The following is a 27780-nucleotide window of genomic DNA, read 5'->3' as shown; positions in this document are numbered from 1 at the left end:
TCTTCAAGGTAGGTGACACCACGCCACTACTTTACAAAGGAGGAAACTGAGGCCCAGGGAGGATAGGGTCCTGGCCCAAAGCCCAAGACACGGGAGCCAGGATTCCAGCCCAGGGAGACTCTGACTCCGAGGCCCAAGCACTCACCACGGCCCTGTGGCGCCTCCCATGCAGGGCTGGTGCACTAAGGGGGTGGTGAATGTGGCCGCGAAGTCCGGCTTCATCATCTGTAAAGCAAGGGGTGACAGGGTGGTCCCCAGGGGCCGGCGGGAGCATAGGCAAGGCCTTGGAAGCGTGCCGAGGACACCCCTTCACCCTGGGACCAGCGGACTGGGCCAGAGGCCCCGGGGCCAGGGGAAGGTGTCTGGGAAGAGAGTGGTCCTGCCAAGGCCAAGCGGGCGTGCAGGTGGGCAAGAGTGTGCAGAGCCGTGGGCCGAGAGGAGGAAGCGGGCCGCGTGCACACAGCCGGCGCACGTGCACAGCCCTCGCCCTGCCCTGGGTGCCCGGGCTCCTGGCCCGGCTGCCCGGCCCTGCCCGCCCTGCCCCAGCCTGGGCCGGGGGGCACCTACCTCACCAGCTTGTCCAGGCCCCGTTTGCCGGAACTGCTCCTCAGGAGGGCCGAGCCGCTCATGCTGCTGGCCGGCCGCCCCGCGGGCCGGCGACCTGGCTTGACCCCAGCCCTGGGGACGCGGCTGCTCCTTCTTCAAAGGCTGCCGGCCTCTGTCTGCTGCCCTCCCCCTGCTCCTCCTCCTGCTACTGGGACCCCTCTCCCCCTCCTCTCTCCTTCCTTGCTCCTGTCCCCTCCTTCGCTCCCTGTCCCTGTCCCTCGATCTCTCCGTCTGGCTGGCCGTCTGGGCTCTCTGGCTTTGACACCCCCTCCCCGTCTGCTCGCCCTGTCTCCCTGTCTGTGGCCTGTGTCTGTCCACCCCGGGCCCCCTGGCCCTGGGGGTCTCCCGGGCCGGCTCCCCGCGAGCTGCCCCCCGGGCGTCTGGGTGCCCGTCTGTCTGTCCCCGTCTGTGCGGCCTCACGGACTCTGTGGGTCTCTCCTTCAGGACGTTTAGCAGCTGCTTCCCTTTTGTTCCCCCCAGCCCCCTTCTCCCCCCTCGGCCTCCTCCCCCTCCCCTCCTTCCGAGACTAGTAAAAATGTCAGAGAGAAAACCCTCCAGCCCAGCAGCCCTGGGGCTTAGCAGGACCTCAGCGGCCTGGGATGGGCATGGTCTCCCCTCGGCCACCTTGGCGGCCGCTCCAGCCTCACTCTGCTCTCCTGCAGCTCATCCCCACCACTGGCGGGGCATCTAGCCCCCCCCATCTGCCTCTCCATCCCTCCGCACCTCTCCCCTCGCCCTGGGCCTGGCCTGGCTGGCCCTCTGGCCCTCCTCTTGTCCTCGCCTTTATGGGTCTCTTGGGTCAAGCCCCCCTGCCCTGCCCCCTCCCGGCCTGGGCCTTCTGCTCCTTCCCCGCCAGCCCCCAGCCCTCCCTGCTCCCACACTCAGACCCTGTCTCCTCTCCTCTCCCTCTGTGTCTCTCTCTGCCCCTATCTCTGTTCCCCTCCCTCCCCCTCCCTCCCTCCCCCTCCCTTCCTCTCCCCTCCCTTCCTCTTCTCCCTCCCTCCCCCTCCCTCCCTCCCCCTCCCTCCCTCCCCTCCCTCCTGGTTCTCCAGTTTTCCCCTTGTTTATGCCCAGCTCTCTGCTCCACTTATCACCTCGAGGGGGAATCCTCTCTGCTCCCCAAATGGGGAGGCTGCTGCCCTCCCCAGCACCCGCCGCACTGCACTGGGAGGTCAGAGCAGGGAGACCCCAGAGGCAGAGACGAACATGGCCTGCCCCGTTTGGTAGCAGAGAGCACGCGCCCAGGGTGGCCGGTGGGCACAGGGTCAGTGCGGTGCCCTGGCCGGCGGGCCCCCTGCCCCTCGTGCTCTGGCCAAGGCCCGGGAGGTGCAGCCCAGCCCACTGTTCCTCTGGTTGGGCTCAGTCGCCGTGACTCACTTGAGAACGCTCGCGGGCGAGTGACCGGACAAGGCGGGTACTGGACTCATGTCTGCAGGGCGTCACCGAGCCCAGCTCAGTGCCCAGCAGTCATGTCCAGCAGCTTGCCCGGCTCGCCAACCCTCACGGCTGCTGCACCCAGGTCCCGCATGGGGAAACCGAGGCTCAGACTGGTATCCGAGGTTGCAGAGCTGGGGTCGGCAGAGCCAGTACCACAAGCTGGTGTGCTGACTGCCTGCCCCTGCTGCCCTCCTTCCCCATAGCACGGGTGAACAGCCCCTCTCACTTCCGCAGCTAGCCTGGCCTCTGCTGGGCCAGGGGGCCAGGTCTGAAAGCACCTGGGGGACGTGAGGCTGGACGAGGGCGCGGCTAAGATCATCCGGGCGAGTGGCGCACACGCAACCAAGTCACTCTGAAGGCCGTGTGTGTCTGAGTGCCAGCCACATGGCCCATAACGCCGGTCCGCGGTGACTCAGGTAGGGGCTGACTGGTGCAGACTTCGTGGGCGTCACGAAGTCTGGCTCTGATTCGTCCCCCGCCTCCCCCCCACACACACACCAGGCTGGGTCCTGTGGCCAGCCCGGGAGGGGAGCTCACAGCTCTCCCCTCCCACAACCCCCGGGGGAGCCAGAGAATGTGAGGGTGTGCCCCAGAAGCAGCTGTGCCCACCATCCATCCCAGCATCCAGCCAGAGCTGCAGATGCCTCAAGATTCTAGAGGAACAGGAGAAGGGAAAGGGGAGCGGGGTGCAGGGTTGGCCCTCAGGTTGAGCCAGATCGCCCAGGGGAAGTGAGCCTGTGCCTCATTTCCATCTCAACCTACGCATCTCTCCCTTGCCTCCTGCTCCTGGTTCTGGAATCCCAGTCACAGACAGCCAGGGAGGAAATGTGCCAAGACATATTTCGGTTCAAAAGAAGGAAAAATATTCCCATGGGGAGAAGGCTGCCTTGGAATGGCAGCGGTTCTCTGTCACTAAGAACTTAAAATACAATTATTTGATTCTCTATCAGAAATGCTGATGGATGGGAAGTGGCAAGAATAGATCTTTAAATGCAGTGGCCAGCATCCATCATTTCATAACTAGGGCATGTCCTAATAGGAATGATAGGGCAGAGTATTTGATATCAACTATTAACTCTACTGTTACTTGTCAATGCATCTATCCATCCAACCATCCACCACTCATCTGTCATTCATCCATTCTCCCATTCATCCCCCATCCATCCACCCATCCATCCATCCATTCATCCATCCATCCATCCATCCATCCATTCACCCATTCACCTATCCGTCCATCATCCATCTATCATCCATCTACCCATCTATCCATCCACCCATCCATCCATCCACTCACCTACCTACCCACCCACCATCCATCCGTTCATCTATCCACCCATCCATCCGTCCATTTATCCAACCATCCATCTATCCATCCATCCATTTGTCCACCCACCATCCATCCATTCATCCATCCATCCATCTATCATCCATCCATCCACCCATTAACCACCCATCAACCACCCATCCATCCTTCATCCATCATCCATCCACCCATCCATCCATCCGTCTACCCATTAACCACCTATCCATCCATCCACCCATCCATCCATCCATCCACCCATTAACTACCTATCCATCCATCATCCATCTATGATCCATCTAGCCATCCATCCATCCATCCGTCTACCCACCATCCATCCATTCACCCATTCGTCATCTATTTATCCATCCATCAATCCATCCAACCACCCATTAACCACCCATCCGTTCACCCATCCATCCATCCACCCACCCACCCATTATCCACTCACCCACCCACCCGTCCATCCACCCACCCACCCATCCATCCATCCACTCACCCATCCATCCATCATCCATCTATCATCTATCCAGCCAGCCAGCCAGCCATACACCCATACACCCACCATTCATCCATCCATCCATCCACCCAACCACCAACCATCTACCCATTCATCCACCCATCCATCCGTCCATTTATCCAACCATCCATCTATGCATCCATCCATTTGTCCACCCACCCACCCATTATCCACCCATCCATCTACCCATTTGCCCATCTATCCATCCATCCATCCATTCACCCATTCATCATCCATCCATCCATCCACCCACCCATCCATCCATCCATCCACTCATTAACCACCCATCAATCCATCATCCATCTATCATCCATCCATCCACCCATCCACCCATCCATCCATTTATCCATCCACCCACACATCCAGCCATCCATCCATCCATCCATCCACCCATTAACCACCCATCAATCCATCATCCATCTGTCATCCATCCATCCATCCACCCACCCATCCATCCATCCATCCATCCACCCATCCACCAACCCATCCATCCATTCATCCATCCATCCATCCATCTATCATCCATCCATCCACCCATTAACCACCCATCAACCACCCATCCATCCTTCATCCATCATCCATCCACCCATCCATCCATCCGTCTACCCATTAACCACCTATCCATCCACCCATTAACTACCTATCCATCCATCATCCATCTATGATCCATCTAGCCATCCATCCATCCATCCGTCTACCCACCATCCATCCATTCACCCATTCGTCATCTATTTATCCATCCATCAATCCATCCAACCACCCATTAACCACCCATCCGTTCACCCATCCATCCACCCACCCACCCACCCATTATCCACTCACCCACCCACCCGTCCATCCACCCACCCACCCATCCATCCATCCACTCACCCATCCATCCATCATCCATCTATCATCTATCCATCCATCCATCCAGCCATACACCCATACACCCACCATTCATCCATCCATCCATCCATCCATCCACCCATTAACTACCTATCCATCCATCATCCATCTATGATCCATCTAGCCATCCATCCATCCATCCGTCTACCCACCATCCATCCATTCACCCATTCGTCATCTATTTATCCATCCATCAATCCATCCAACCACCCATTAACCACCCATCCGTTCACCCATCCATCCATCCACCCACCCACCCATTATCCACTCACCCACCCACCCGTCCATCCACCCACCCACCCATCCATCCATCCACTCACCCATCCATCCATCATCCATCTATCATCTATCCAGCCAGCCAGCCAGCCATACACCCATACACCCACCATTCATCCATCCATCCATCCACCCAACCACCAACCATCTACCCATTCATCCACCCATCCATCCGTCCATTTATCCAACCATCCATCTATGCATCCATCCATTTGTCCACCCACCCACCCATTATCCACCCATCCATCTACCCATTTGCCCATCTATCCATCCATCCATCCATTCACCCATTCATCATCCATCCATCCATCCACCCACCCATCCATCCATCCATCCACTCATTAACCACCCATCAATCCATCATCCATCTATCATCCATCCATCCACCCATCCACCCATCCATCCATTTATCCATCCACCCACACATCCAGCCATCCATCCATCCATCCATCCACCCATTAACCACCCATCAATCCATCATCCATCTGTCATCCATCCATCCATCCACCCACCCATCCATCCATCCATCCATCCATCCATCTACCCATCCATCCATCCATCCACCCATCCACCAACCCATCCATCCATTCATCCACCCACCCACCCATTCATCCATCCACTCATCCATCTATCCACCCATTATCCACCCAGCCACCCACCCACCCATCCATCCATCCACCCACCTACCCATTCATCCATTCACTCATCCATCCATCCGTCCATCCATCCATGCATCCATCCATCCATCCACCCACCCACCCATCCATCTGTCCACCCATTCACTCATCCATCCATCCACTCGTCCATCCATCCATCCACCCATTAACCATCCATCCACCCATCCACCCATTATCCACCCATCAATCCACCCATCCATCCATCCACCCATCCATCTACCCATTCACCCATCTATCCATCCATCCATCCATTTACCCACCCATCCATCCATCATCCATCATCCATCTATGCATGCATCCATCCATCCATCTGACCACCTCCCATCCATCCATTCACCCATTCATCATCCATCTATCCAGCCACCCATCCATCCATCCATTCATCCATCCACCTGTTAACCACCTATCCATCTATCATCCATCTATCATCCATCTACCCATCCATTCACCCACCCATCCACCCATCCATCCATCCATTCCCTCATCCATCCATCCATCCACCCATTAACCACCCATCCATCCACCCATCCATCTATCCATCCATCCACCCATTCACCCATCCATCCATCTATCCATCCACCCATCCATCCATCATCCATCCAACCACCCATTCACCCATCCATCCATCCACCCATCCATCTATCCATCCATCCATCTACCCATTAACCACCCATCCATCCATCAGCCATCAGCCATCCATCCACCCATCCCTCCACCCATCCATCCATCCATCCACCCATTCACCCATCCATTCGTTTATCCATCCATCCACTCACTCACCCATCTATCCATCTCCATCTATCATCCACCTATCCATCCATCTGTCAACCCACCATCCATCCATTCACCCATTCATCATCTATCTATGCATCCATTTATCCATCCATCCATCCACCAATCCATCCACCCATTATCCATCCATCCATCCATCCATCCATCCATCCATCCATCCATCCGTTGACCCTCCATCCATCCATTTACTCATTCATCATCTATCCATCCACCCATCCATCCATCCATCCATCCTCTTTATATTGTTATCTGTCTTTCCATGCATCATTATCAATCCATCAACTTCTCAGGATACCTATCCATTCAATTATCCATGTAAACACAATAACCTTCCTTTGATCCATTCAAGCATTTATCAATAATATATACCCATCCCTCCATTCATCCATCCACCCCCCAACACCCACCCATCCAACCATTTATCTAAATGTCATAATACATATAAAACACTTAGAAGAAATACTCAGCCATCCATCCACTTGGAACTCAATATATGTTAATTACTATTATGTATATATTCAACCATCAATTTTTATATCTATTTGACCACTACTCAACCAGTGAACTATCTGTTCATCTCTAATACACCTTTCTATCTCTCCAAATATTTTTGTCTTTACTCTCATCCATCTCTCCAAATATTTTACTATTGATCAATCTCATTTATACACCCATTCATATATCTATCTGTCCAATATGTTCACCCATATTTCCATCTAGCAAGTCATGAAGATGTGCATAAATACATACATGTTTATATTTCCATATACATATTTCCCATTACTTTGCCCATTAAGCCGTCCAAATGAGTTAAAACTTAAAATAGTTGGTGCAACCTAGTAAACCTTCCATAAAGGTGATTACTTTTATCCATAATTCACTCATCCGTATCTCATCCAACCAACTATTGATTTATTCATAACTCCATTTATCCTTATATATTTTTCAACAAACTTATTGAACACTTACTGTATCCACTTTTTAGGTACCAGGGATTTGGCATTAACAAAGCCCATGCTCTCACAAGGCTGACATTTTAGCTGACGCAACAACGACAAAAATAAACAGTAAGTATATACTGTAATATATCAAATGGTGGTAAATACTATAGAAAATATAAATCAGGGTGGGAGGATATGGGGTCTTGGAGGAAATTGATATTTTATGTATGATAGTCAAAGAAAACCTCATAGGAAGGGATAATCTTTTCCTTATTTGAAAAGAGACTTGAGAAAGATTAGAGGTGGCTATATACATTGGTGGGAAAAAGTATTCTAGAAAGAGAACACTGAGTGAAAAATTCCTGATTTAGGTGCTCCTGTTCATCAATCTATCTCTTTGATAGTTTATACAGCATCAACCATATGCATATTTACTCACCATCAATCTTTCCATTCATCTATCACTTCCTATATTCCCCTATCTGTCCATCTAAAAATCAATCCATTATCCATATCCATCTATATGTCTTGATAACCTTCTTTTAGCCTATCCAATTATTTATCTGTCAGCATTCCATCCATTTGCCCACCAACCTACCTATACTTCCATTTCATGTGTCCATTCACCAGTCTATCCATCCATCCATCATCCATCCATCCATCCATCCATCCATGCACCCATCCATCCATCCATACATCCATCATCCATCTATCTATTCATCCCCCCATCTGCCCACCCACCCATTCATCCATCATCCATCCACCCATCCATCCATATTTCCATCTATCCACCCATCCATCCACCCATCCACTTACTCTTCCATCCCTCCACACATCCATCCATCTATTCATCATCCATCTATCCATTCATCCACCCATCTACCCACCCACCCATCCATCTATCATCCATCTATCCATCCATCCACTCATCCATCCATCCATCCATCCATCCATCCATCATCCAGCCAGCCAGGTGTTCCTGCTTCCTACCTTTCTTCATTCACTTTTATTTCATTCATATTTTTCTCCATCATTAAGTCTTTTAGTTTCCTTTTAAGTCTTTTATTCTTTTCTTTCTTCATGGTTCATGAAGAAGATAAAAGAGAAGACCCTCATGGCCCAGTAGGCTGAGCATTACAATAGAACCTAAATAAGGGCTGGAGAAGTAAGAATCTGTTCTCTTGTTCAAACATTTTCAACACACACACAGACACACACACACCCCACATGCTCACGGAGCGGTATCCCAATGAAATGTGCAACAGGCATGCCTGTGGGGCCCAGGTGGGGGTGGCGAGAAAGGGTAATGGGGTGGCCTCTGTGGCTCCTGGGTGACCCTGGATAGAGAAATGTTCTGACTTACAGAGAAGGCAGCCTCCAAATGTCTTGAACACTTATCTGTCTTACGTGGGCCAGCCCAGCAAAGAAAGAGGGGCCAAGGTGGGGGGTGGGTGGGTGTCATGAGGAAGCTGGGACTGGTTTGGGGATAGGACCAGATAAAGACTGAAGGTTTCTTTCTAGGTTCCTCCAGAATCAGTTGGCTAGATCCATCTCTCCTGAGTCCCATTTCTCCTTTGAGGGAGGTAGCTGAGGGAGGAGAAGACAGCCTTGGGTTACCTCAGAAGCAAAACCATCAAAATAGCCAGTCACACCCAGGGAGGGGTACAGACACCTGTGGGAAGCACAGAAGGAGCAGCATCTGAGATCCCACCCGCCAGGCACAGAGCAGGGCACTGACCCTTCCCCATCCTCCCACATAGCCCGTGTGCTGCGGAGGAAGCTGAGGCTCGGGGGGGGGGGGGAAGGCGCAGAATCTGCCACTCCCCCCAACTACTGTCACACCCCACACCCCTGCTGTCTTCCACACATCCACATAGCTGCTCCTGCTGCAGTGTCTAAGGCCCAAGTCTCTCCCACTCCTGCAGGGGGATGTGGGTGCCTCATAGGGGGTCACAGACAGGTTCTGGCTTCCCAGACAGCCCCTCCCTGCAAGCCAGAGCAGATATTGGTCCCTCCCCCACCCCACCAACTCCCAACTTCCCAGTTCAGAGGCAGTTAGCAGATGGAGTTTGGACAGGACTGGCCTGGTCCCAGGAAAGGGCAAGGGGCTTTCTTCCCCACCTCCCACCCTCACCTCTTATCTGCCTGTGTCTGGCTCCACAGGGCTGTGCTGTCCAGCAGGGTTAGGAGGCCTGATTTCTTCAATCTCCTAATCTCCTGGCCACCTCATACCCCACATAGGCCCCCGGCCCCTCTCTCCAGCCTCGTGGTTGTGGGGGAGGGGCGCAGGCTGGGGGCCTGTGGCTGTGTACTCCCACCCACTAGGAGAGGTTTGAGAACTCCCTTTGCTTGTTGCCCTGGATCCCCAATCTCCAAGAAGGTGTTAGAAGGCCCTGGAAAGATTCCTTGAGAGGAACAGACTGGGGCCTGGGTGAGACACCTCTAGAAAGAATCAGCTTGTTCTGATGGTGCCACATCCCATTTCTGCCTTTGGGGAGGTCTCTGGGGGTGTCTTCTTAGCTACGCCCTATTCTGGATGGGCCCCAGGAAACATCACCCTTGCCCCGACGGGAACCCAACAGGTGCAGAGCCATCTGGCAGCACTGCATGGGGTTTGCAAGCACCTCCAAGGGGCAGCCCAGACATCCTGGGTTCCCTGAGGCCTTGTCAAATCCCCAGCACCCCAACCATGAGCCCACAGGGGGCACAGGCTCCCCAAAGAGGGTCCCTGCAGGGCAGCATCCTTAGGAGACATGCCTCCAAGCTAGGGCCAGCCAGTGTCCCTCCAGGCTCGGGACAGTGTCTCTTGATGGCAGTCGTTTTAAGCCTTGGTTTCTCCTTGTGAAGTGCCTCTCTGACCATGAAACGAGAACCTCTGTTTGAAGAGCTTGATGGAGGCTGGCACATGGGGAAACTGAGGCCTCAGGGGGCCTCGGGGTTCCAGAAAGAGGTGCTGGACATGCCTCTGGGGCCCTGTGTCCCTCATCTTCCTCCCCCAGGCACTGGGAACTCAGACCCCAGGAAAGCTAAACTTTGGACTGCTGGACTCTCATCTTCCTGACCAAGGGCTCACCAGTCAGTCTGGCACCCTTCCAGGGAAACTGAGGCAGAGGCAGGATGGTGGGGTCTGCAATGCCACCCAATCTGGGCCTGCCCCATTCTGCTCCCTGAGACCCTCCTGGCACTGCCCCCATGTGGCTCCAGCGTTGTTTTCATGAGAAGGCAGATGGGGGACCAGGGAGGGGGCCAGGATGCAGGGGAGGATTTCCGGCTTCCTGAATCACCAGCGCCGGGGGCCTACAATGTCCCCAAGTGTGCTGTGGTGTCCTCTCCCTGTCCCCCACCTAGGGAAGGAATGTGACAGGGCCCAGGTGGAAAGCAGGAAGAAGCCAGTGACCTCCACCAGCCCCGGCACGGGAGGAGGCATCCATCATCTGGGCTGAGCTCAGCCTCCCCATCCCCGGGAAACTTCCAGGTGCCTGAGACCACTGACCTGGAGGGAGGAGGAGAGGAGGCCCACCTGGGTGTCCCTAGGCCTGACCCAGCTCTGACTGCTGTCCTCAGGTCCGGACCCTGGGCAGGGCTGGGGAAAGAGCCCCAGCATGCCACCCCCAATTCACCCACCCTTCAGCCTGCCACCGAGGCTGGGTCCCGGTCCCACCCCTGCCCCTTAGTGGCCTTTGGTGCTGCTTGCTTCTGCAGAGCCGTGCATCCTGGCTCTACCAATTGGTGGCCGGGCTCCCTGAGAGGGCAGGTAGGTGGAAGGGCCACCAGCATGTCTGGCTGCATGGGGGTTCTGACCTGTGGGGTCCTGGCCCCCTCCAATGCAGCAGGCCCACTCCCCCCCCACCCCCCAGCTCCCTTAGCTAGACAGGAAGATGAAGTCCAGGGTGTTCATGGCTCCAGGCCAGCTCAGCCCCTTCTTGCAGCTGCGAGCCACCTGTAGCCCAGAGGGCAAGGCCAGAACAGTCTGCAGGGACAGATAGCCCAGAAAGGGCCTCTGCTCAGAGTGACCCTGAAGGTGGTCCCTGCCCTCTCCCGCCTCTTAGCTCAGCACAGGGAGAAGTGATGGAGGCAGCATTCCGGAGTCACCTGGGACCAGGAGCCATGTCTTGCCCAAAGGGCAGTGGGGGCCAGAAGCCTAGGGGTAAGGAGACAATGGCTCACCCAATTGCTGCCCCCATCAGGGTCATCCAGGGCCAGAGCAGCCCAGCCAGCCTGGGGCGGGGGGTGGGGAGGAGGCCAGCCCAGGGCTCCCAGGACAGAACGAGGGCTCCCAAGACAGAATCAAGGTGCCCGGGACAGAACCAGGGTTCCCAGGACAGAACCAGGGTTCCCAGGAGAGAACGAGGGCTCCCAAAACAGAACGAGTGTGCCCAGGACAGAACTAGGGCTCGCAGGAAAGTACCAGGGTGCTCAGGACAGAACCAGGGCTCCCAGAGCTGAACTAGGGTTCCCACAACAGAACCAGGGTTCCCGGGACAGAATTAGGGTTTCCAGGACAGAACCAGGGCTCCCAGGACAGAACCAGGGTTCCCAGAATAGAACTAGGGTTCCCTGGCTGGCCCAGACCTAGGTGGTGGGCACCCAAGGTGGGCTGGATGAGCCTTGGAAAGCTGGGGCAGGGACGGGACGGCAGGGATCGCTCTAAGGGTCTGTGCTAAGCCTGCAGTGGTCTGGCTCCGGTGGGAACTGGGAGGTGCCAGGAGTGCCAGACCTTGGAAGGGAAGTGAGGTCAGGGTGACCAAGGCAGGCCTGTGGTGGCCGCCCAGAGGCATGGAGAAGCTGCCCTGGGGTGAGTGGTTCCGCACGTGGGGTCCAGTGGCTTTGTGGAGAAAGAACGTGGTGGATAAGGGCCTGGAGACCACCAGGAGAGGGCATCTTGCCGAGCTGGGGAGTGGGCTGGGATGTGGCAGGGCTGAGGCCTGTCTGCAGGTGAGGGGCAGCTCTTCTGCCATGTGGACACAGGGAGGACCCAGCACAGCATGGTCGGCCCTGGTGAAGTTTGGGGTGCACACGGGGCCTTCAAAGGTTTGGGGTTCCAGGATTTGGACCTGTCAAACCCGGGATCCCTGAGGCATCCGGAAAGCCCTCTCTCGGGGCACCTGTATGGAGGCCCCGGCCCTGCCCTCCTCGGGGTCCCGGGCCCATCACTCCCCACAGGGTGGGGTGCGCGGCCACACCTCAGCTCCTCCAGGGAGGCCCCGCAGAGCCATGCTAAAGCCCCGTGGCCTTGGCCAGCTCTGTGGGATCCCACAGCTGGGCAGCTGGAGCAAGGAGAGAACATCTTGACCTGTCCTACAGGTGAGACAGAGGAGGGGCCAACGCCCTGCCTGGGGCTTGCTGCTGGGGTCACCCTGGTCCTGGGCCCCAATATGAGGTTCTGAGGGGGGACCCATCCTGGGGCAGTCTGAGGGGGGAGGCCCGGTCCTGGGGCATCTGAGAGGTTGGCCCCATCCTGGAACCGTCTGAGGTGGGGAGGCCCCGTCCTGGGGCATCTGAGGGGGCAGCCTATTGCCTCGTTGGAGGGGTGCGGCCTGACCTGGCTGGGTGGGAGTGGTAGGGCAAGGTGGGGGGGGCCTGGCAGCAGGTGTTGGCTGCAGTGCCCCAGCCGCAGCAGACCCTGCCCAGGCTTGGCCGTCCTGGGGCTTCCCAGGCCCCACATCCCCACCCTGGGCACCAGGACTTCTCACCACCCTGGACAGGAAAATCCCCGGTTCCCTTAGTCACCTTGTGAAATGGGAACCCTGCCTTGCCCTGGGTCTCGGTTTCATTCTGACACTGCACTGGAGGGGGGGTGACATTCGCGGGGTACCAGGCTCTAGGGCGGGGGGCAGCCAGCTCCTTCTCCAGCCGCAGCCCCTGACCAAGCTGCACAGGTGCAGCCCCGCCTCCCGCCTGCCCAGGCCTCGGCTGGGTCCACGCCGTCCTCTCTTTCCTCCGCCTGTGGGACAGCTGGGAGGGGGGGCCGAGGACGGGGCCAAGGAGGGAGGCGGGGGGGCCGCGGCCAGACTGCTCAAGCCGTGCCCTTCTATGGGCATGCGGTGGCCCGAGGAGCCCGGGGATGGTGCTGACGTGAGGAGCCATTTCTGAGTGGGGCGCAGCTGTCTGCCGGTCACCCCTGGGTGGAAGGACACGCGAGCTCCATGGCCCCAACCCTCGCGATGGGTCCCCTAGCGACCTGTGAGGGGCTGTGTGGCTCCCACAGCCCCAGCCTGGCTCATGCACCCTGACCCTGACTGCTCTTTCCAGACGCCCCAGTGCTTGGGTCCCTGAAGCCCCCGAACCAGGGCCCCCTGTGGGACCGGGCAAGGAGAGGTGACCGTCCCCCGCCCTCATGCACGTGCACACGTGCGCACACACACACACACACAGGCTCACGGCCGATATTTCCATCGTTTCCCTCATTATGAATAAAGGCATGGTCCCAGGATCAGGTAGCGGCCACCAGCCTCCGCAGGCAAGTCGGCCCCGGGGCTGCTGAGGCCCGGCCTGGTGGCCCCACCCGGCCCCACCCAGCAGCTGCTCTGCCCTGGGGCAGGTGACCACGGCCCACAGCACTCTCCTCCCTAGGCTTGTGGTCGGCGTATGTCCTGCCTCTCCCTCCGGCCCGGGCCACCTGCTCCTTGCCTTCCGCTCCCCAGGCAGCAGCCCCCGGCCACGGTCCCCCCTCCTGCGCGGGGGGCCTCTATCCCCCACTGGCGTCCATCGCTGGCCTGTCCCCCACAGATCTGCCCCTCGAAGCCCCCCTGTCCCCAAAGCCCCAATCTCATCTGTGCCCCGGAGCCGTCAGACCCCCACGGCCTGGCTCAGCCCGGATGCCGGCCCACCAACGCCCGCCGACAGCCCTTCTCTGCCCCGTGCAGGCTGCCACCCTGCGGCTCCACAGGCTCTCTGCCCGGCTCTGGCCGCAGTGGTGGGGGTGGATCTTTGCCGGCACACAGCCGCTGCCCATGCCCCCTCATGTCCCATCCCCAGAACAGGCACCAGCCATCATCCTCGGCCTCCTCCATCGCCGCGAGGCAGGGGGCAGCCCGGGGACGGAGCCCCAGCCTGGCCTCACGCACAGGCTTCGGAGGTCACGGGGCCAAGCAGCCCCTCTCAGCCAGTCCTCCTGGCCGGGCTCCCCCCCCCGCCGGCCACCCCCCTCACCTCCTGCCCTCGGTCGGAGCTCTGGCCCGGGCCGACCCACCAAGGCCTGTCTACTCCCAGGCTGTCCGGGCCATGTCCGAGTCCCTGCATCAGGTGTCCAGGTGTCCCACGGACTCGTGGGCAGAGCTGGCCTCTCCCCGCAAAGCCCACTGCAGAGGCGTCCACTCAGTGTGTGGAGAGACGGGGTCCCAGGAAAGTACCCTGCCGCCCTGTGCTGCCCTGAGGCCCCCATGGCACCGTCCACCACCAGGCGAAGTGCCCCAGCCCCCGTGTAAATGCGCTCAGAACAGATCCCTACCCGGCATCCTTCTCCGCCAATAGCTCTTCCTGCTCCTCGGAGCTGGGGTGGCTGGGAGCCTCCGCCATTGGGCTGGCGCCGGGCTGATTCGGGCTGTGCGTATGTGCTGTGGTTCTGGGTGCTTCCTCAGGCGGCGGGCCCCAGAGCCCCCACCCCCAGCCGGGTTTCACTTCCCCCTTCCGGCTGCAGGTTGAGGTTTGAAGCACACTGGGGCTGGGGTTGGGGTGTTGTTTTCTAATCGGTTGATGCAAGAGGAGAGAAAAAAACCAGCCATCAGGAAGTGTTAGGCAAGTTGCAAGGGCAGGGGTGACAGAGAGGGGCCCTGGGAAGGCAGCGGGGGGTGCAGGGGCTGGGACGGTGTGCGCACGCCTGCCTGGGAGCCCCCCACGCTCCTCGAGAATCCCCTGCAGGCCTGGCCTTGAAGTCTCTTTGTGCTTGGCTGGCTCTCCATGAGCACCCCAGGCCTCCAGGTGAAGCACCTTGGCCTCTCTGGATGGAGCTCTCCTGGGCGCTTACAGAGTGGAGCACGGATGCACCCGTCCTCTGAGCCTTGGGCCTCGAGCCATCTCACCCCATCGGTGCAGGCTGAGTGCAGATGAGGGACCGGGTGGTCCTCAAGGCCCTGCTCCAAGCCCTGCCGACCAGTCTGAGCTCTTCAGACAGCTGACAGCTGGGGCCCTGCAGGAAATGCCCCGTGCTGCACACCCCCACCTCTCTGTGCCTCCTTTACTTTCCTAAACTGTTGGGCTCCCTGCTCTCTGAGCTGCCCTTCTGCCGACCCCCTCACCCCCATACTCAGGGAGCTTGGAGCTGACCACATCCGGTCAGCGTCACCGGGGTCTGGAGGCAGGGGGCTCAGGGGCTCCCCCGGGAGGCACTGGCAGGACAAGGGGATGGACTGAGGCCATGTCCACCCTTCACAGTCCTTTACTGCTGGGAGTCGCCAGACCAGGGGCTCAGAAGTCAGTGAGGGGTGGCATGGGGCTGTGAGGGCCAGAACCCAGAATTGGCTGTGAAGGCGTCAGAGACTTCCCTGGCAAGCTGGGCTGACCCCGGGCCCCAAGAAGGAAAGGAGGGAGTGCTAGGCCATCTTGCCACACCCTGGTCAGCCATGGGCCTAGAAACCCTGCTGGACGTGACCTGCAGAGGACCCCAAGGCAGAAGGAGGTGGGGACGGGTGACAGGGCCCCCAGAGTGTTCAGCCAGCAGGTGGGCCCTGCCCGAGGGACAAGCCGATGGGGAGGCCGTGAGCCCCCACCCGCCACACACACACCAAGAAGCCTTCCCACTTGGAGATAGGAAAGGGTCCCGCACTGGGGGTTACGGGGCAGGGCTGGACTGAGGCCAGGCCCAGGGGCTGCACGGAGGAGCCCCCAGGGCCCCCAGGGCCCCCTCAGCCTGAGGCCTCTCCTGTCCCCTCTGTGGTTTCCAGGGGTCACTCGCTGTCCACCACGGACAAAGATGCTGTGGCTGGATGTCCATCCGAGTGGGAGCTGGGCCCCAGCATGCCCAGGGACACAGACCATCCCGGCGCCCCGTCAGGGGCTGCGACCCTGAGTCAACCCGCCACTGGGGTCCTTCCCTCTGGCCTGTGGTGAGGTTGATCCCAGCATCCTGGCTGTTAACAGTAGGGGTCTTGCCAGGATGGGTGAGGGCAGATGGAGGCCGGGCACCCCCCGACACATGGCTTCCCTACCGTGTGCCGTTCACTGCCTGAGGGCTAGGCCTACGCCCTGACGCCAGGGGCCCGGGGCAAAGTGAAAATGCGGGGCCTCTGAGTCAAAAGCTACTAGGAATTTCCAAAGGGAAACAGTGGCGCTTGAAACCAAGTGCAGGCCCCTTCCAGGCCCACGAGGCCGGCTCTGCCCTCCAAGGCTTGGCCTGACCTGCCCGGCCCCCCTGTTTCATCTCCTCTCAGAACTTGGCACCTGTGTTCCCCAGACTCCAGGGCCCTCCGGACTGTGCTGTCCTCCCCCTCTGCCGACCCCCAGCCCCAAAGGCCCAGAGGCAGCCCGATCCCTCCTGGTGGGGGTTAAACTGTGTCCCCCCCCCAAATTCCTAGGGGAAGTCCTGACTGCCAGGATCTCAGAACGGAACCTGATCTGGGAATAGTGTTCTTGCAGGTGAGGTCATTAGGGTAGGCCCCTCAACCGATATGACTACGTCCTTATGAAAAGGGGGAACTCGAGACAGACTCTCTCGCAGGGAGAGGCCATGTGAGGATGGAGGCGGAGGCCGGCGGGGGAGGGGATGTCTACAAGCCAGGGAACTTCAAAGAAGCCAGGAAACCACCAGCAGCAGGGGACAGCCCGAAACGGACTCTCCCTCTCAGCCTCAGAAGGGACCCACCTGTCTACACCTGGAGCTGGGCCTTCCAGCCTCCAGGACCAGGAGGGACGATGCATTTCTGCTGTCGACGCCGCTCTGGCTGTGGGGCTCTGACAGCCGCCCGCCCCCTGTCTCACCAACGCCTGCTGGGGCCAAAAGGCAAGAGGCAGTCCGCTGCTCTGGGGGCGCCAGGTGGGGCCGCGATGCCCAAGGACGCTCTGTGGGGCCTGGGGGTACATGGGGTGCACCTGGCCACCTGGTAAGGTACCTGGGAGGGAGGGGCTCAGACACGGCCGCCACCCCCCCGCAGGGGCACCTGGGCCTCCCTCCTTGTCACCCCCACTTCACAGAGGACATGGAAGTCAGCATAGGTCTGCCCCCCTGCTCAGCAGCGTCCCCTAGACCCCCGGGCCATCCAGCCCTGGCCACTGGGCCTCCTGCGCCTCCCTTCACAGGAAGCACCTCCCGGTCCCTCATCTGCACTCAGCCTGCACCGACAGGCATGGATGCTGTGAGAGGCATCCCGGGGGCCCAGCGTCCATCCTGACGGCAGCACCGCTGCGCCCTCCGTGGAGGAGATGAGTCTGCCCGAGACACAGACACTCCACCATTTGTCCCCCCTTGGCATCGTCCAAAGTGCAAGAGGGTGGTGTCGAGAGGGTACCGGTCTCGTGTTGTCCGTCTTCATGCCTCCAAACCCTCTGAGCCCGGTGCAGTGTCCGGTGACACAGTGAGTGGTCAAGTGAAGCCACAAGCTGACCCCAGGCCAGACCGGAACCAGTGAAGCCACAAGCTGACCCCAGGCCAGACCGGAACCAGCTCTGCCGGCAGCCGGTGGGCGCCAGGTGGGCTTCTGACAGCGCACGTGCTGAGCCGAGGAGCGCGAGGCCCTGAGAGCCAGGCCGGGAGGAGGCCTCTGCAGGGCGGGCAGCACAGAAGGACCTGGGGGAGGGGGTACTGACTCCACGCTGTCGGGGGGACACCAAGGCCACTGTCCAGGGGCAGCAGGCCATAGGCAAGGTGGGGCCTCAAGGGCCCGGGTGGGACGGGTTCCCCAGGGAAGGAGGTGTCAGGACCACACACTCAGTGACGTTGGGTGACAAGACCGGAGGGTGGACAGAATGAGCGAGGAGGGGTTAAGAGCAGGGTCGACACACAGACCAGGTCAGGCCAGAGAAGGGCAACGGATGGGTCGGAAGCTGACCTGGCAGAGCGTGGGGGCACAACGAGGCCCACGGAGGCCTGAGCTCAAGCCGCCATGCGTGGAGGGAGCATCACCACGTGCCAGTGTCCAGGGCCGGCGGTCCATTCGGCACAAAACCCCACTTCCGTTGCACCTGCCACGCAGCGTCCTTGTCACCTGCTCCCTCACTTACGTCACTGCTCCCCCAGCTCAGCGCTCAGCCCCTCCTCCACGAGGCCCTCTGTGCAGGATGCTGTTGGGGACCAAGGCCTGGGCGCTGGGGCGCTGCTCGCCTCCCGGCCTCGTGGCCGGCGACAGGGAAAGGGCTGTGGGCACAAACCTGCCCCACGCAGGTGCACCCCGCCCACCTGCACACGCGCCAGCCTCACCCACCCACACCCTCCTGTCCTTGACCTCCGGCACTTTGACTCCAGGCCCCTCGCCCTTCCTGGCCACAGCCCAGCTGAGGTCCCCCTGGGGCTTCCTGGGGCTACGTGTCTACCCCGACCTCCAGCATCACCCATGGCACAGGCCACGTCCCTGCACCTTGGCTGCCCTCCTCCTCCCTTTGGGGGTCCTTCCTGGGCTGCATGTGGCTGGGGTCTCCTGGAGCAGCATTCTCCTCCCCGCCTCCCCTGCCTGCCCGTCACTGGGGCATCACCCAGCACTCACTTCCGAGGACACCCAGACCCCCATCTCCAGCCCAGACCCCTGCATCCAGCAAACCCACAGCTGAGAGCCAGCCCCTCACCTGCTCTGAGCCCCCTCCCTAGAGAGCAGCCCCCAGCCTGGTCCCCTCAACATGGGCCTGGGCGTCCCGCCTTGTGCAACAAATCGAGGGGACTCCGCCCCTTATATAGCTCCTCATCTGCCACTGCTGCCCCTCCCAGGAGGTGGCCGTGGTTCCTATGCCCTGTCCCACACTCCAGCCCCTGTTCTCCACCCTGCAGAGATCTTTCTAGAATGCAGAGCCGTCCCCACCCACGTGCTAGGTGCTGGACCACACGCTTGGCAGAAATCCTGCTGAGGCTGTGTGTCTGCAGGCCCTTCTGCCTGGGATACTCGGACGGCCGGGCGGGCGGAAGAGAGGCGAGGAGGCCAGCGCGGAGCTGGTCTCCATGTCTGCTCGTCGGTCTGGTCTGGTTTGCCACATCCTCTGCTCCCTCATTCGCTCACTCACATGGTCATTAGAGAGCAACAAACACCATCAGATCCGCTTGCCAGTCCAAGACTTAACAACATCCCCCAAACCTACATGGATCACGGTGCTTCCGCTCCATCTGTCCCTGCTCGGACCACCGCCCTGGGGGATCGCTACCCAGAATTTTCTGTTTGACATTTCCTTGACTTTAAGGAAAAAAAAAACCTCATTTTGCCACACAGTGAGTCTTCCCAAACCCAGTGAGCTGAGCCGTGGGAGCCGGGCCCCCAGGGTCCCTGCCGCCTCTCCTGATGGGCATGGGCCCTGGACGGCTGCCCGGGTCCCCACTCTGTTGGGTCCAGCGTAGGGTACTGCCTCTATCACTCTATCCAGCCACCACAGCTTGCTCCTTGAATCCCCACACTCTGCTCTGCACGGGATGCGCCTCAGCCCGGAACACCCCTGGGTCCTCTCTACCCCACCTACAGGCGCAGGGCCCAGGGGTTGACTAGGCTGGGCCCCAAGCTGCAGGCTCTCCAAGGAGGGCCTTCAGGGAGCGCCTGGAAGGATGAACCCAGATCCCTGGGCGGCAGCAGGGCCCGGGAGCAGAACTCAGGCAAGGCCGCAGGGGAGGCTGACGTGGTCCCTCGAGGTGACCCACGGCTGAGGGCATACCCTTCCCGTGTCCGGCTGCTGGCATGTCCAGAGGGCAAGGGCACGGCGGGCAGCCTGGCCTCCCTGGGCACCCCTCCAAAGATCTGAGCGGAGGGAGCTTGGTGGGTCACCGTGTCATTCCCCACAGAGGAGGTGGGACAGCCGTGGCCTTGCTGTGACGGTCCTCATCAGGGCCTGTCTGGGACATCGTCCCTTGATGTGTGAGGAGGGCCACGGTCTTGGGAAGAGCAAAGGCAAAGCAAGCCCTCCCCCTGGGCCTGCTGTGGGGCAGGCGGGAGCGTGGACCCCAGCTCCGTGTGTCCCTGCTCCGTGGGCACAAGCCACCCTGGGAGCTGTCTGATCCTGGACTGTGCCCGTGTGCCCCCTGCAGGAGGAATGGGGGCTGCCCACATTGCATGGGGGAGGGCATGCCTGCATGACCCCCGGCCTGGAACCATGCCATATGGACAGGGTCTCTGGGCCTGGCTGGTCCCCTTAGGATGACCATGCCGTGGTCCAGAACCCTGGCTCAGACAGGACTCGGGCCATCAACCCGCGGTCCTGCCGTGTCGGGCATGTCCAGGGCAAGCCTTGGGGGTTGGCCGGGGGCTGACCACACCGCCCAGCCCCAGGGTGCAGGCGCCCCGCCCCCAGCAGCGCCTGAAGTCCCAGAAGCCTGTGCCCGGCTGCCCGCGGCCCCTCGGCCCGGGTTTCCCCCAGCACGCAGCAGTTTGCTGGGCGCCCAGGGGCAGTCTGTGGGCAGTGAGGCTGGGCAGGACCAGACCAGACCAGTCATGGGGATTGGAATCCTTTATTGACCACTGAGACGAGCCGTGTCCTCCCTCACTCTGTGGGGGGTGCCAGGCCGGGCGTGGGGGTGGCGGGCGGCCTAGGACTCGGTCTCGAACATCTTCTTCCTGCCCTCCATGCCAGACTTCTCCTCGATGTTCTTCCGCCAGTCGCCCACGTCGCGCAGGTCCCGCTCCTGGGGAGGGGTTGGTATGGGGCTTAGGAAGAGGCTGCAGACCCCCTGTACACCCCAGGCGGGCGCTGGGTGGTGGTGCTAGGCCACGCTGTGGGGTGGAGGGGACCGTGACCTACCTTCTCGGTGTCCTCCTTCTTGACCTGCTTCAGGTTGGCCCGGAGGTCCATGCACACCTTGTGCTTGGAGCCCAGCAGCGCCTTGAGCATGGCGTCGGCCGACATGCGCACCCTCCTCAGCGGGGGCCTCTTGAACTTGCCTCTCAGGTCGAACAGCTTCTGGTTCATGTCCTCCAGCTGTGTGAGGCAGGAGCGAGGGCTGGTGGGAGCCAGCGGTGGCCAGCCCCCCCCCCCCCACCGCCGGCTCGGAGCGCCCCTCCCCGCGTGCCCGGCCCCGCCCCTTGCCCGCTCACCTCCTTGGTGCTCTTCTGGACCCTCACTTCCATATCATACTTCTCCTCCTCGGCTGCGTCGATCTTAGCATGCAGTTGTTTGCAGAGCTCCTGGGGGTGGGGCAGCAGGTGGGGGGGGATTGGGCGGCGGTCCACCTGCCCTAACCACCTTCTTGACCAATGGGGAAACTGAGGCAGCAGGCTGGAGCGCTGCTCGGGGAGGGTACCTGCACTTCAGACATGGAGCCGGGGAGGTGCAGTGGGGGGCAGTGCTCAGACAGGTAGTTCTGCTTCTCCGACTCACGGCGACTCTCTTCCTTCTCCAGCTCCGTGGCCGCGATCTGGAGCATGACGCTCTGCGGGGGACAGGGAGCGGGGGGGCAGGCCAGTGAGGGGCCGTGGGGGCCCAGCCTGCACACACCCCAGGGTGGCCCTCTCGGGGGGCAGCACCTACCTTCAGGTGCTGTCTCCGGGCCGTGATGGCCCTGTTGCGCTTCTGCGGGGTACGGGGGGAGGAAGAGTCAGGGCCCATCCGGGTCCCCAGCACCCCCACATCCCTCCACGCTCGCCCACCGCGCCGGTGGGCCCTGCCTGGGGGACAGCTGGACCTGGGGGCTCCTGAGGCCCTGCTGGAGGGCCTGGGCCCAGGACACCTGGGCCCAGGTGGCAGGTGAGGTCCGAAGGCTGGGGGAAGGGTGGAGAAGGGGCCGTGCCTAGGGGCAGTGGGAGGGGCGGGGGGTCCCGGCAGGGCGCCGTAGGTGGGGGGAGCGGACAGAAAGAAGAAGCGATTCTGGTGACCTGGCCACAGCCCCACTTCCCCTGCCCTGTGAGGCACGGAGGCCGCATCCTCTGCTTCGTCAGTGTCTGGGTGGTGGGGTGGGGCACTTTCACAGGGGTGGGCTGGTCAGCTTCCCTCGAGCTCTGACCTCTGACCTATCCCAAGTAAGGGGTCCCATCCCCTCTGTGTTTCATGCTCCCTCCAGCCCCAAGCAGGTACTCACCTCCTCACTGTCCCAGGGAGGGGGCAGGTGGGGTAGGGGGGAGAGAAGAGAGAGGTTAGGGACATGGTTAGGGACATGGATGGGGCAGTGTGATGGGGTGCGGGGGGGAGGTGGCCAGAGCGGGCTGGGGAGCTGCAGAGACCTCCCCCCCGGTGGGGGGAGGGTGGGGGCGTCAGGGGCCCTGGGCTTGGAGCTGCACTTACTCCCCCATCCTGAAGTCCTGGGCTTAGAGCCTGTGGAAGAGAAAAGGCCTGGGCATGAGCGCCATGGTCCCTGTCTCCCCAGGTGGGGGCAGCCCTCAGACCAACCCTGCCGCCTGTCACGCTGCCCCCAGCTCCGACCTCCTTGGAGGCGCTGTCTTGGGATTCCCAGGGTGAGAAGAGGAGAAAGTGTTCCCGAAATGTCCCAGGCGGGGCCTGGGTTGCTGCAGCTGTCCCTGGCGGGGGGGTGGGGGGCAGGTGGCCATCAGAGCCATCCAGCTATTTTTAGTTCTGTTCCTTCGGCTTTGGGCCCAAGTGCATGCAAGAAACTGCTCCCCACTTTGGCCTGGGGTCCCTCGACCTGTCGCATCTCCTCCTTGTCTCCCACCCAGAAGTGAGGCCCGGTGATCAAGGGGCTGTCCACGACCCCTGCCCCCCACAGCCACCTCCCAGTGCATCTCCATCTGGCTCCCAGCTCCATGGAAGCCCCCCCAGAGAGGCTGCTGGAGGCGGCCCCCAACCTCCGGGACCCCCACCCTGGGACGTCGTCCTGCAAGCTAGCTCAAGAAGTGCCTGTCCTCGGCCTAAGCTGGCCCGGCTGGCCTCACCTAGCGTCTGGACAGCAGTGCCGGGAGCGAGGTCAGGCCGGCGGCGGCAAGCTGGGCTGGTGGGCCCAGGGGGAGGGGTATAAATGGCCTCCCCCAGGCTGGGCCCCTGCTCAGAAAGGGCATGGAGCCCTCCTCAGACCAATGGGGGCACAGGGGCCTCCCCACCTGCCCAGGCCGCCTGGCCCGGCCCAGCCGCGTGCTGTCGTCCAGTCCAAGAAGTCTTGGTGGAGGGGGGGTGCCGAGGTTGGGTTGCTCTATTTAGAGCTCAGTGACAAGTTCGAGAAGCCTCCCTTGTTCTTGCAAGGAGCCTCTGGTCAGCGGTAGGTGGCCTTGCTGGGCCACTGCAGGGCACAGGCTCAGGGTCAGCTGAGGGATCACTCTGGTCCTGAGCAGGGTCCACACCTCAGTTTGCCCTCTGCTTCCCCAGGGGGCCGGCTTCCTGGGGTGGAGCAGCTCCCCTGCAGCTCAGTGCTGCCTTTGAGCTGGGCCAGGTGTTCCTGGGCATGAGCTGGCTCCAGCTCGGGGGCAAGGCCTGGCCCCCCAAATGTGGCCCACGGCAGTGGCAGGGGCCCTCTGGGTGGGGGCTGCCCTCCCCCGGCTGGGATCCTGCCCTCCCGGGAGCAGGAGGGAGGGGGCCTGGACGTGCAGCGGGCCAGAACGCCCTGCCCTGGGGTGGTTCCTGGCTCACTCGGAACACGTCCTTCAACCCAGGGATGGCGGCACCACCCGCCTGGGAACCTCTCCCTGACCCGAGGGGCCTGGGGCCCGCCTGGGCAGGCCCAGCACTGCTGCCCTTCTCACCCTGGCCCGGGCCTGCGCCCCCCGCCCGGGCCCCCACCCAGCAGACACATCCGGAGGACCATGACTTGGCATCCTCTGAGCTGGGGGTGCGTGGCCCCAGCCCTGCCGGCCTCAGGGCCGTGGGGAGGGTCAGGGGAGCTGAAGCCGTCCAGATGTGTGGGGATTAGAGCTGCATTCCTGGCCAGGGCTGAGCCCCAGGAGGCCCGAGGAGGCTTCCTAAGACATCTACTGCCCCCTGCTGTCCCGAAGAGGAAGCCCCGCAGCAACAGCCCTTGGAAAGTGTGGGACCCTGCAGGGGGCTAGGGCGGCCCCTTGGGTTGGGGTCCTTTCCCTTCACTGTCACCACCCCCCAAACGCCTCCCGATTACCCCGTGTCCCCCTGGGGCCGGCTGCAGTCTCCCTCCCAGACCCCGCAGCCCCACTGACAGAGAGGTCTTCCTACCTCTTCCTACGATCCCCAGCGGGCTTGGAGGGGACCCCTTCATCCCCCTGAGGGCTCAAACACTGGTCAGAGGCCTCAGGGCCTGGCTGAGCCTGGAGAGAGTCCTCTCCCCACAGCAGTGATGGAGGAGTCCCTGACCCCACAGTGTCCCCACGGGCTCAGGAAAGACACACGGCCCCAGCAAGAGGAGGGATTTATTACAGCAGCCCCCTGTCCCAGCAGCACTGGGACAGCACCCATACCTCACTCCCGGGAGCCAGGCAAGGGCAGGTGCAGGTGGGGCTTCAGGGCCAGAGCCCAGTCCGCCTCCCTGGCCGGCTGCAAGTGGTACCACTGGGCAACAGGCCGCCGGGCGTGGGCCAGCATGTCCGCCCAGTGCTGCAGAGGCTGACCAGAGGCCCGGGTGCCGAGCAGCACCTTGCCCACGGGCTCAGCCTGAACCCGTGGGCCCCGGGCCCAGACAGCCAGCACCAGATCCACACTCTGGGTAGAGGCAGGCCGAAGCACATGGGGAAAGAAAAAGACAGCGGTCGGTTTGGCGCCAAGGGTGCTCCCCCCGACCCCTTCCTCCAGGCAGCCCACCTGGATCTGACTGAAGGGCACAAGGAAGGTAAAGACCTTGTTGAAGTAGGGGGCGGTTGTGCCTTTGCGAGCCGAAGTCTTTCCCTTCCTCCACTTCCTCTGGTTCAGCATGAGCTGGACCTTCACGTAGGGGTCTGGGCAGGTGAAAGGGATCAGAAGTGTCCCAGGTCTGAGCGCTGAGCATAGGATACCCCCTCCACGCAGAGGGGCAGGTACGGTTCTCACCTGCCAGGCCCAGGCTCAGGCCTCGCGCCCCCAGCACGACCACAGTCAGCCTGCCTGAGCTGGGCACATACCGGAGCCAGAAACACAGCTCTCCGGACTGCTCAGGCTGCGGGCAGCGAGAGGGGACCTCAGTTTCCCGTGTGGCACCCAGGGCAGGGCCAGGCTGGAGCCCGGCAGTCCGTGGCCTCACCTCTGTGGCGCCCGGCGGGCCCAGCTGGTACCACTGCTCTAGGATGTGCTGCAGGTCGACGGCACCCAGCGTCAGGCTGAGCTCGCCCAGCGGCTCGTGGGCAGAGAAGCGCCTGAAGCTCAGCACCCGCACCTGCAGGGTGGTCCGAGACAGCTCTTCCTGCAGTACCTGCGGGCAAGGGTGCGAGCTGGGCAACCCCATGCGGCCCAGGGCCCCCGGCTCACCCAGCCCAGACGCATGTGGAAGCAGCAGGTCTCCTGGAACGTGGGGCAGAGCATGCCGTGGTGCACCTTTGTCTCGTGCCCGTGCCCTGCCTGGCTAGACAGGCTGACTCAGGCATAGGGGTCCGCCATGCCGCCCGGACCACAGGTCCTCAGGTCTGCAGCCTGCTTGAGGCCCACTTTGATCTGGGAGTCAGGGGTGGCTCAGCCCCCTGGGCCCTCCCTGGTCAGCCCCGAACCCAGCACCTGCCCAGCACCCAAACCCTCCCTGAACCTGCAGACCCTCTGTGCCTGCAAAGGGGGGGGGGGGGTCTGCACTTCCTGCCTTCCAAAGTCATACTCCAGGGAGAACTGCAGGCGTCCCCAGTGCTGGGGGCCCCCGGGGCAGTCTCCGAGTTATCCATGTCAGGTTGCACCTGAGGTAGGTAGGGGTAGGTGACAGGTGCTGCTGGGACGCCTGGGGAGGCAGCACCACGTCCTGGGCCAGGCCACACAAGGGCTCACATCCTCAGCTCAGCTCTGTGAGACGGGGCTTAGCTGACGGATCCCCCCCAAATCCATCTCGAGCACCACTGCCTTCCTCAAGAACCTCCTGTGGCTCCCCGTGGCCCGTGGACCAGCCTCTGGGCCTGCAGGCCTTAGTCCCACCTGCCCCCCTTTTCTCCTGCCTCCCTCTCGCCTTCGCTCCTCACTTCCCCTGCCGGGAGGGCCCTCCCTGCCTCTGCTCCTGGGCGACCAGACCAGCGTTGGGCGCTGAGCTTGCCCCTGCCCCTGGGCCTTGAGCTGCCCTCGGGGGCGGCCCAGCCCGGAGCTGGGCACCGGGGAGCGCTGGTGCCTGCTCCTCCCCAGGTGGGTGCTGGTGGTGGTCCCTTGAGGACTGCCCAGGCCCACAGCCTCCCTGTCCCCGGGCTTCTTCCTGTGGCCGTGGTGGCAGCAGGCGGCACAGAGGATGCAGGAGACCCGTGAGGACACCAGCTGCCACGGCGATGGCAATGAGCACCCAGCGGGGCCCTGGGGGTGGACGCAGAAATGCAGCTGAGATGCCTCTGTGGACAGCATCTTCCCCCCTCCCCCGCCCCAGGGGTCCCACAACTCACAGGGGAGCCTGACGATGAGGTCCGGAATGAACCCGGGTATAGCCATGGTGCCCTCTGGGGCCGGGGTGCTGTGGGGGCCCGGGGGGTGCCCCATCTCCCGTCCCTGCTGGCTAGGAGCAGACAGCCGGGTGGCCGACTCACCTCTGGGGCTGGCCCCCCAGCCCCCGGCCCAGTGCCCCATCTGCCCAGTAGCAGCGGGCCCAGGGTCTGCCTGGGCAAGGAGGCAGCCCAGGGTGGCCAGGGGCAAGGGCTCTGAGTGGAGCCAAGGGGAGGGAGGCGCTGGGCTCTGGCCAAGGTGCCGGCTTGGCTGCCATAGGCCCAGCCTCCTGGCCACCTCCCCAGCCCCCAGCCCCCAGCCCCCAGCCCCCAGCCAAGCAGGCCAGGCCTCCTCATTACAGAGCCTCCTCCTCCAGGAAGCCCCCTCCTTCCCGGCCTCTCTCCCCGGGGCCCTGGGCCCCGCCTGGGGGCTGTTGTCGGGTCCTGACTCGTCCCTGGCCCTGACCTCAGGCCCGCCCTGGTTTGTCGGTCACACGGGTGAAGCCCTGTTCACACGTGGGGGCCGCTGCGAGCCGGGAGTAACCGGGGAACGTGGAGACGGGGGCTCTGAGGGGCCAGGGCTCTGCTGGGGTCGTGGGGGCACGTAGGGAGAGGAGTGGGGGTCGGCTGCTGGGGGGAGCCTGTCCAAGCAAGCCTGGGCTGAAGATGCGTTCCCGGCACGGGCGCCGTGCCAGGAGCGCCCGGGGAGCAGGGTGAGGTGGGGGCAGGCAGGGACAGGGTGAAGCTGACAGCGGCCAGAACATTCCTCGCAAACTGACTCAGCAGCCACTGCCCAGACCTGCCCACCTGC

General features: G+C 61.5%; 3 protein-coding genes across 4 annotated transcripts in view; all 3 read right to left on the bottom strand.

The window, feature by feature from the left end:
• The window catches only part of LSP1 (lymphocyte specific protein 1), a 39118-nt gene extending 24074 nt beyond the window's left edge, over positions 1-15044 (bottom strand). The window contains exon 1 of one of the 2 annotated variants that reach the window (XM_028117916.2): positions 14888-15044. In XM_028117916.2, the coding sequence (XP_027973717.1) occupies positions 14888-14955 (68 nt within the window). In that variant the 5' untranslated portion in view covers positions 14956-15044. The remainder of the gene's footprint in view (positions 1-14887) is intronic. The other variant, XM_028117915.2, reaches the window with a different exon arrangement.
• A 6032-nt stretch (positions 15045-21076) lies between these two features.
• TNNI2 (troponin I2, fast skeletal type) lies at positions 21077-21922 on the bottom strand. The gene is made up of 4 exons (XM_028118335.2): positions 21794-21922; positions 21588-21677; positions 21295-21471; positions 21077-21178 (listed from the first exon to the last, which is right to left on the bottom strand). Exons 1-4 carry the CDS (start codon positions 21914-21916, stop codon positions 21083-21085), a joined length of 486 nt encoding a protein of 161 aa, XP_027974136.2. The 5' UTR covers positions 21917-21922; the 3' UTR covers positions 21077-21082.
• A 2939-nt stretch (positions 21923-24861) lies between these two features.
• SYT8 (synaptotagmin 8) lies at positions 24862-27027 on the bottom strand. The gene is given in 10 exon segments (XM_028117954.2): positions 24862-25101; positions 25201-25334; positions 25426-25531; positions 25616-25783; positions 25840-26022; positions 26155-26213; positions 26216-26252; positions 26656-26796; positions 26798-26847; positions 26934-27027. Coding segments are annotated over 10 exon segments (1212 nt in total).
• Positions 27028-27780: the final 753 nt, after the last annotated feature.

The sequence above is a fragment of the Eumetopias jubatus genome, unplaced genomic scaffold (assembly GCF_037043125.1).
Source record: "Eumetopias jubatus isolate StellerSeaLion01/CBP00866 unplaced genomic scaffold, mEumJub1_p1.0 scaffold_13, whole genome shotgun sequence".
In the NCBI taxonomy this organism is placed as follows: domain Eukaryota; kingdom Metazoa; phylum Chordata; class Mammalia; order Carnivora; family Otariidae; genus Eumetopias; species Eumetopias jubatus.
Note: the sequence above shows the minus strand (reverse complement) of the source record. Positions and strands in the feature narration are given on the sequence as shown.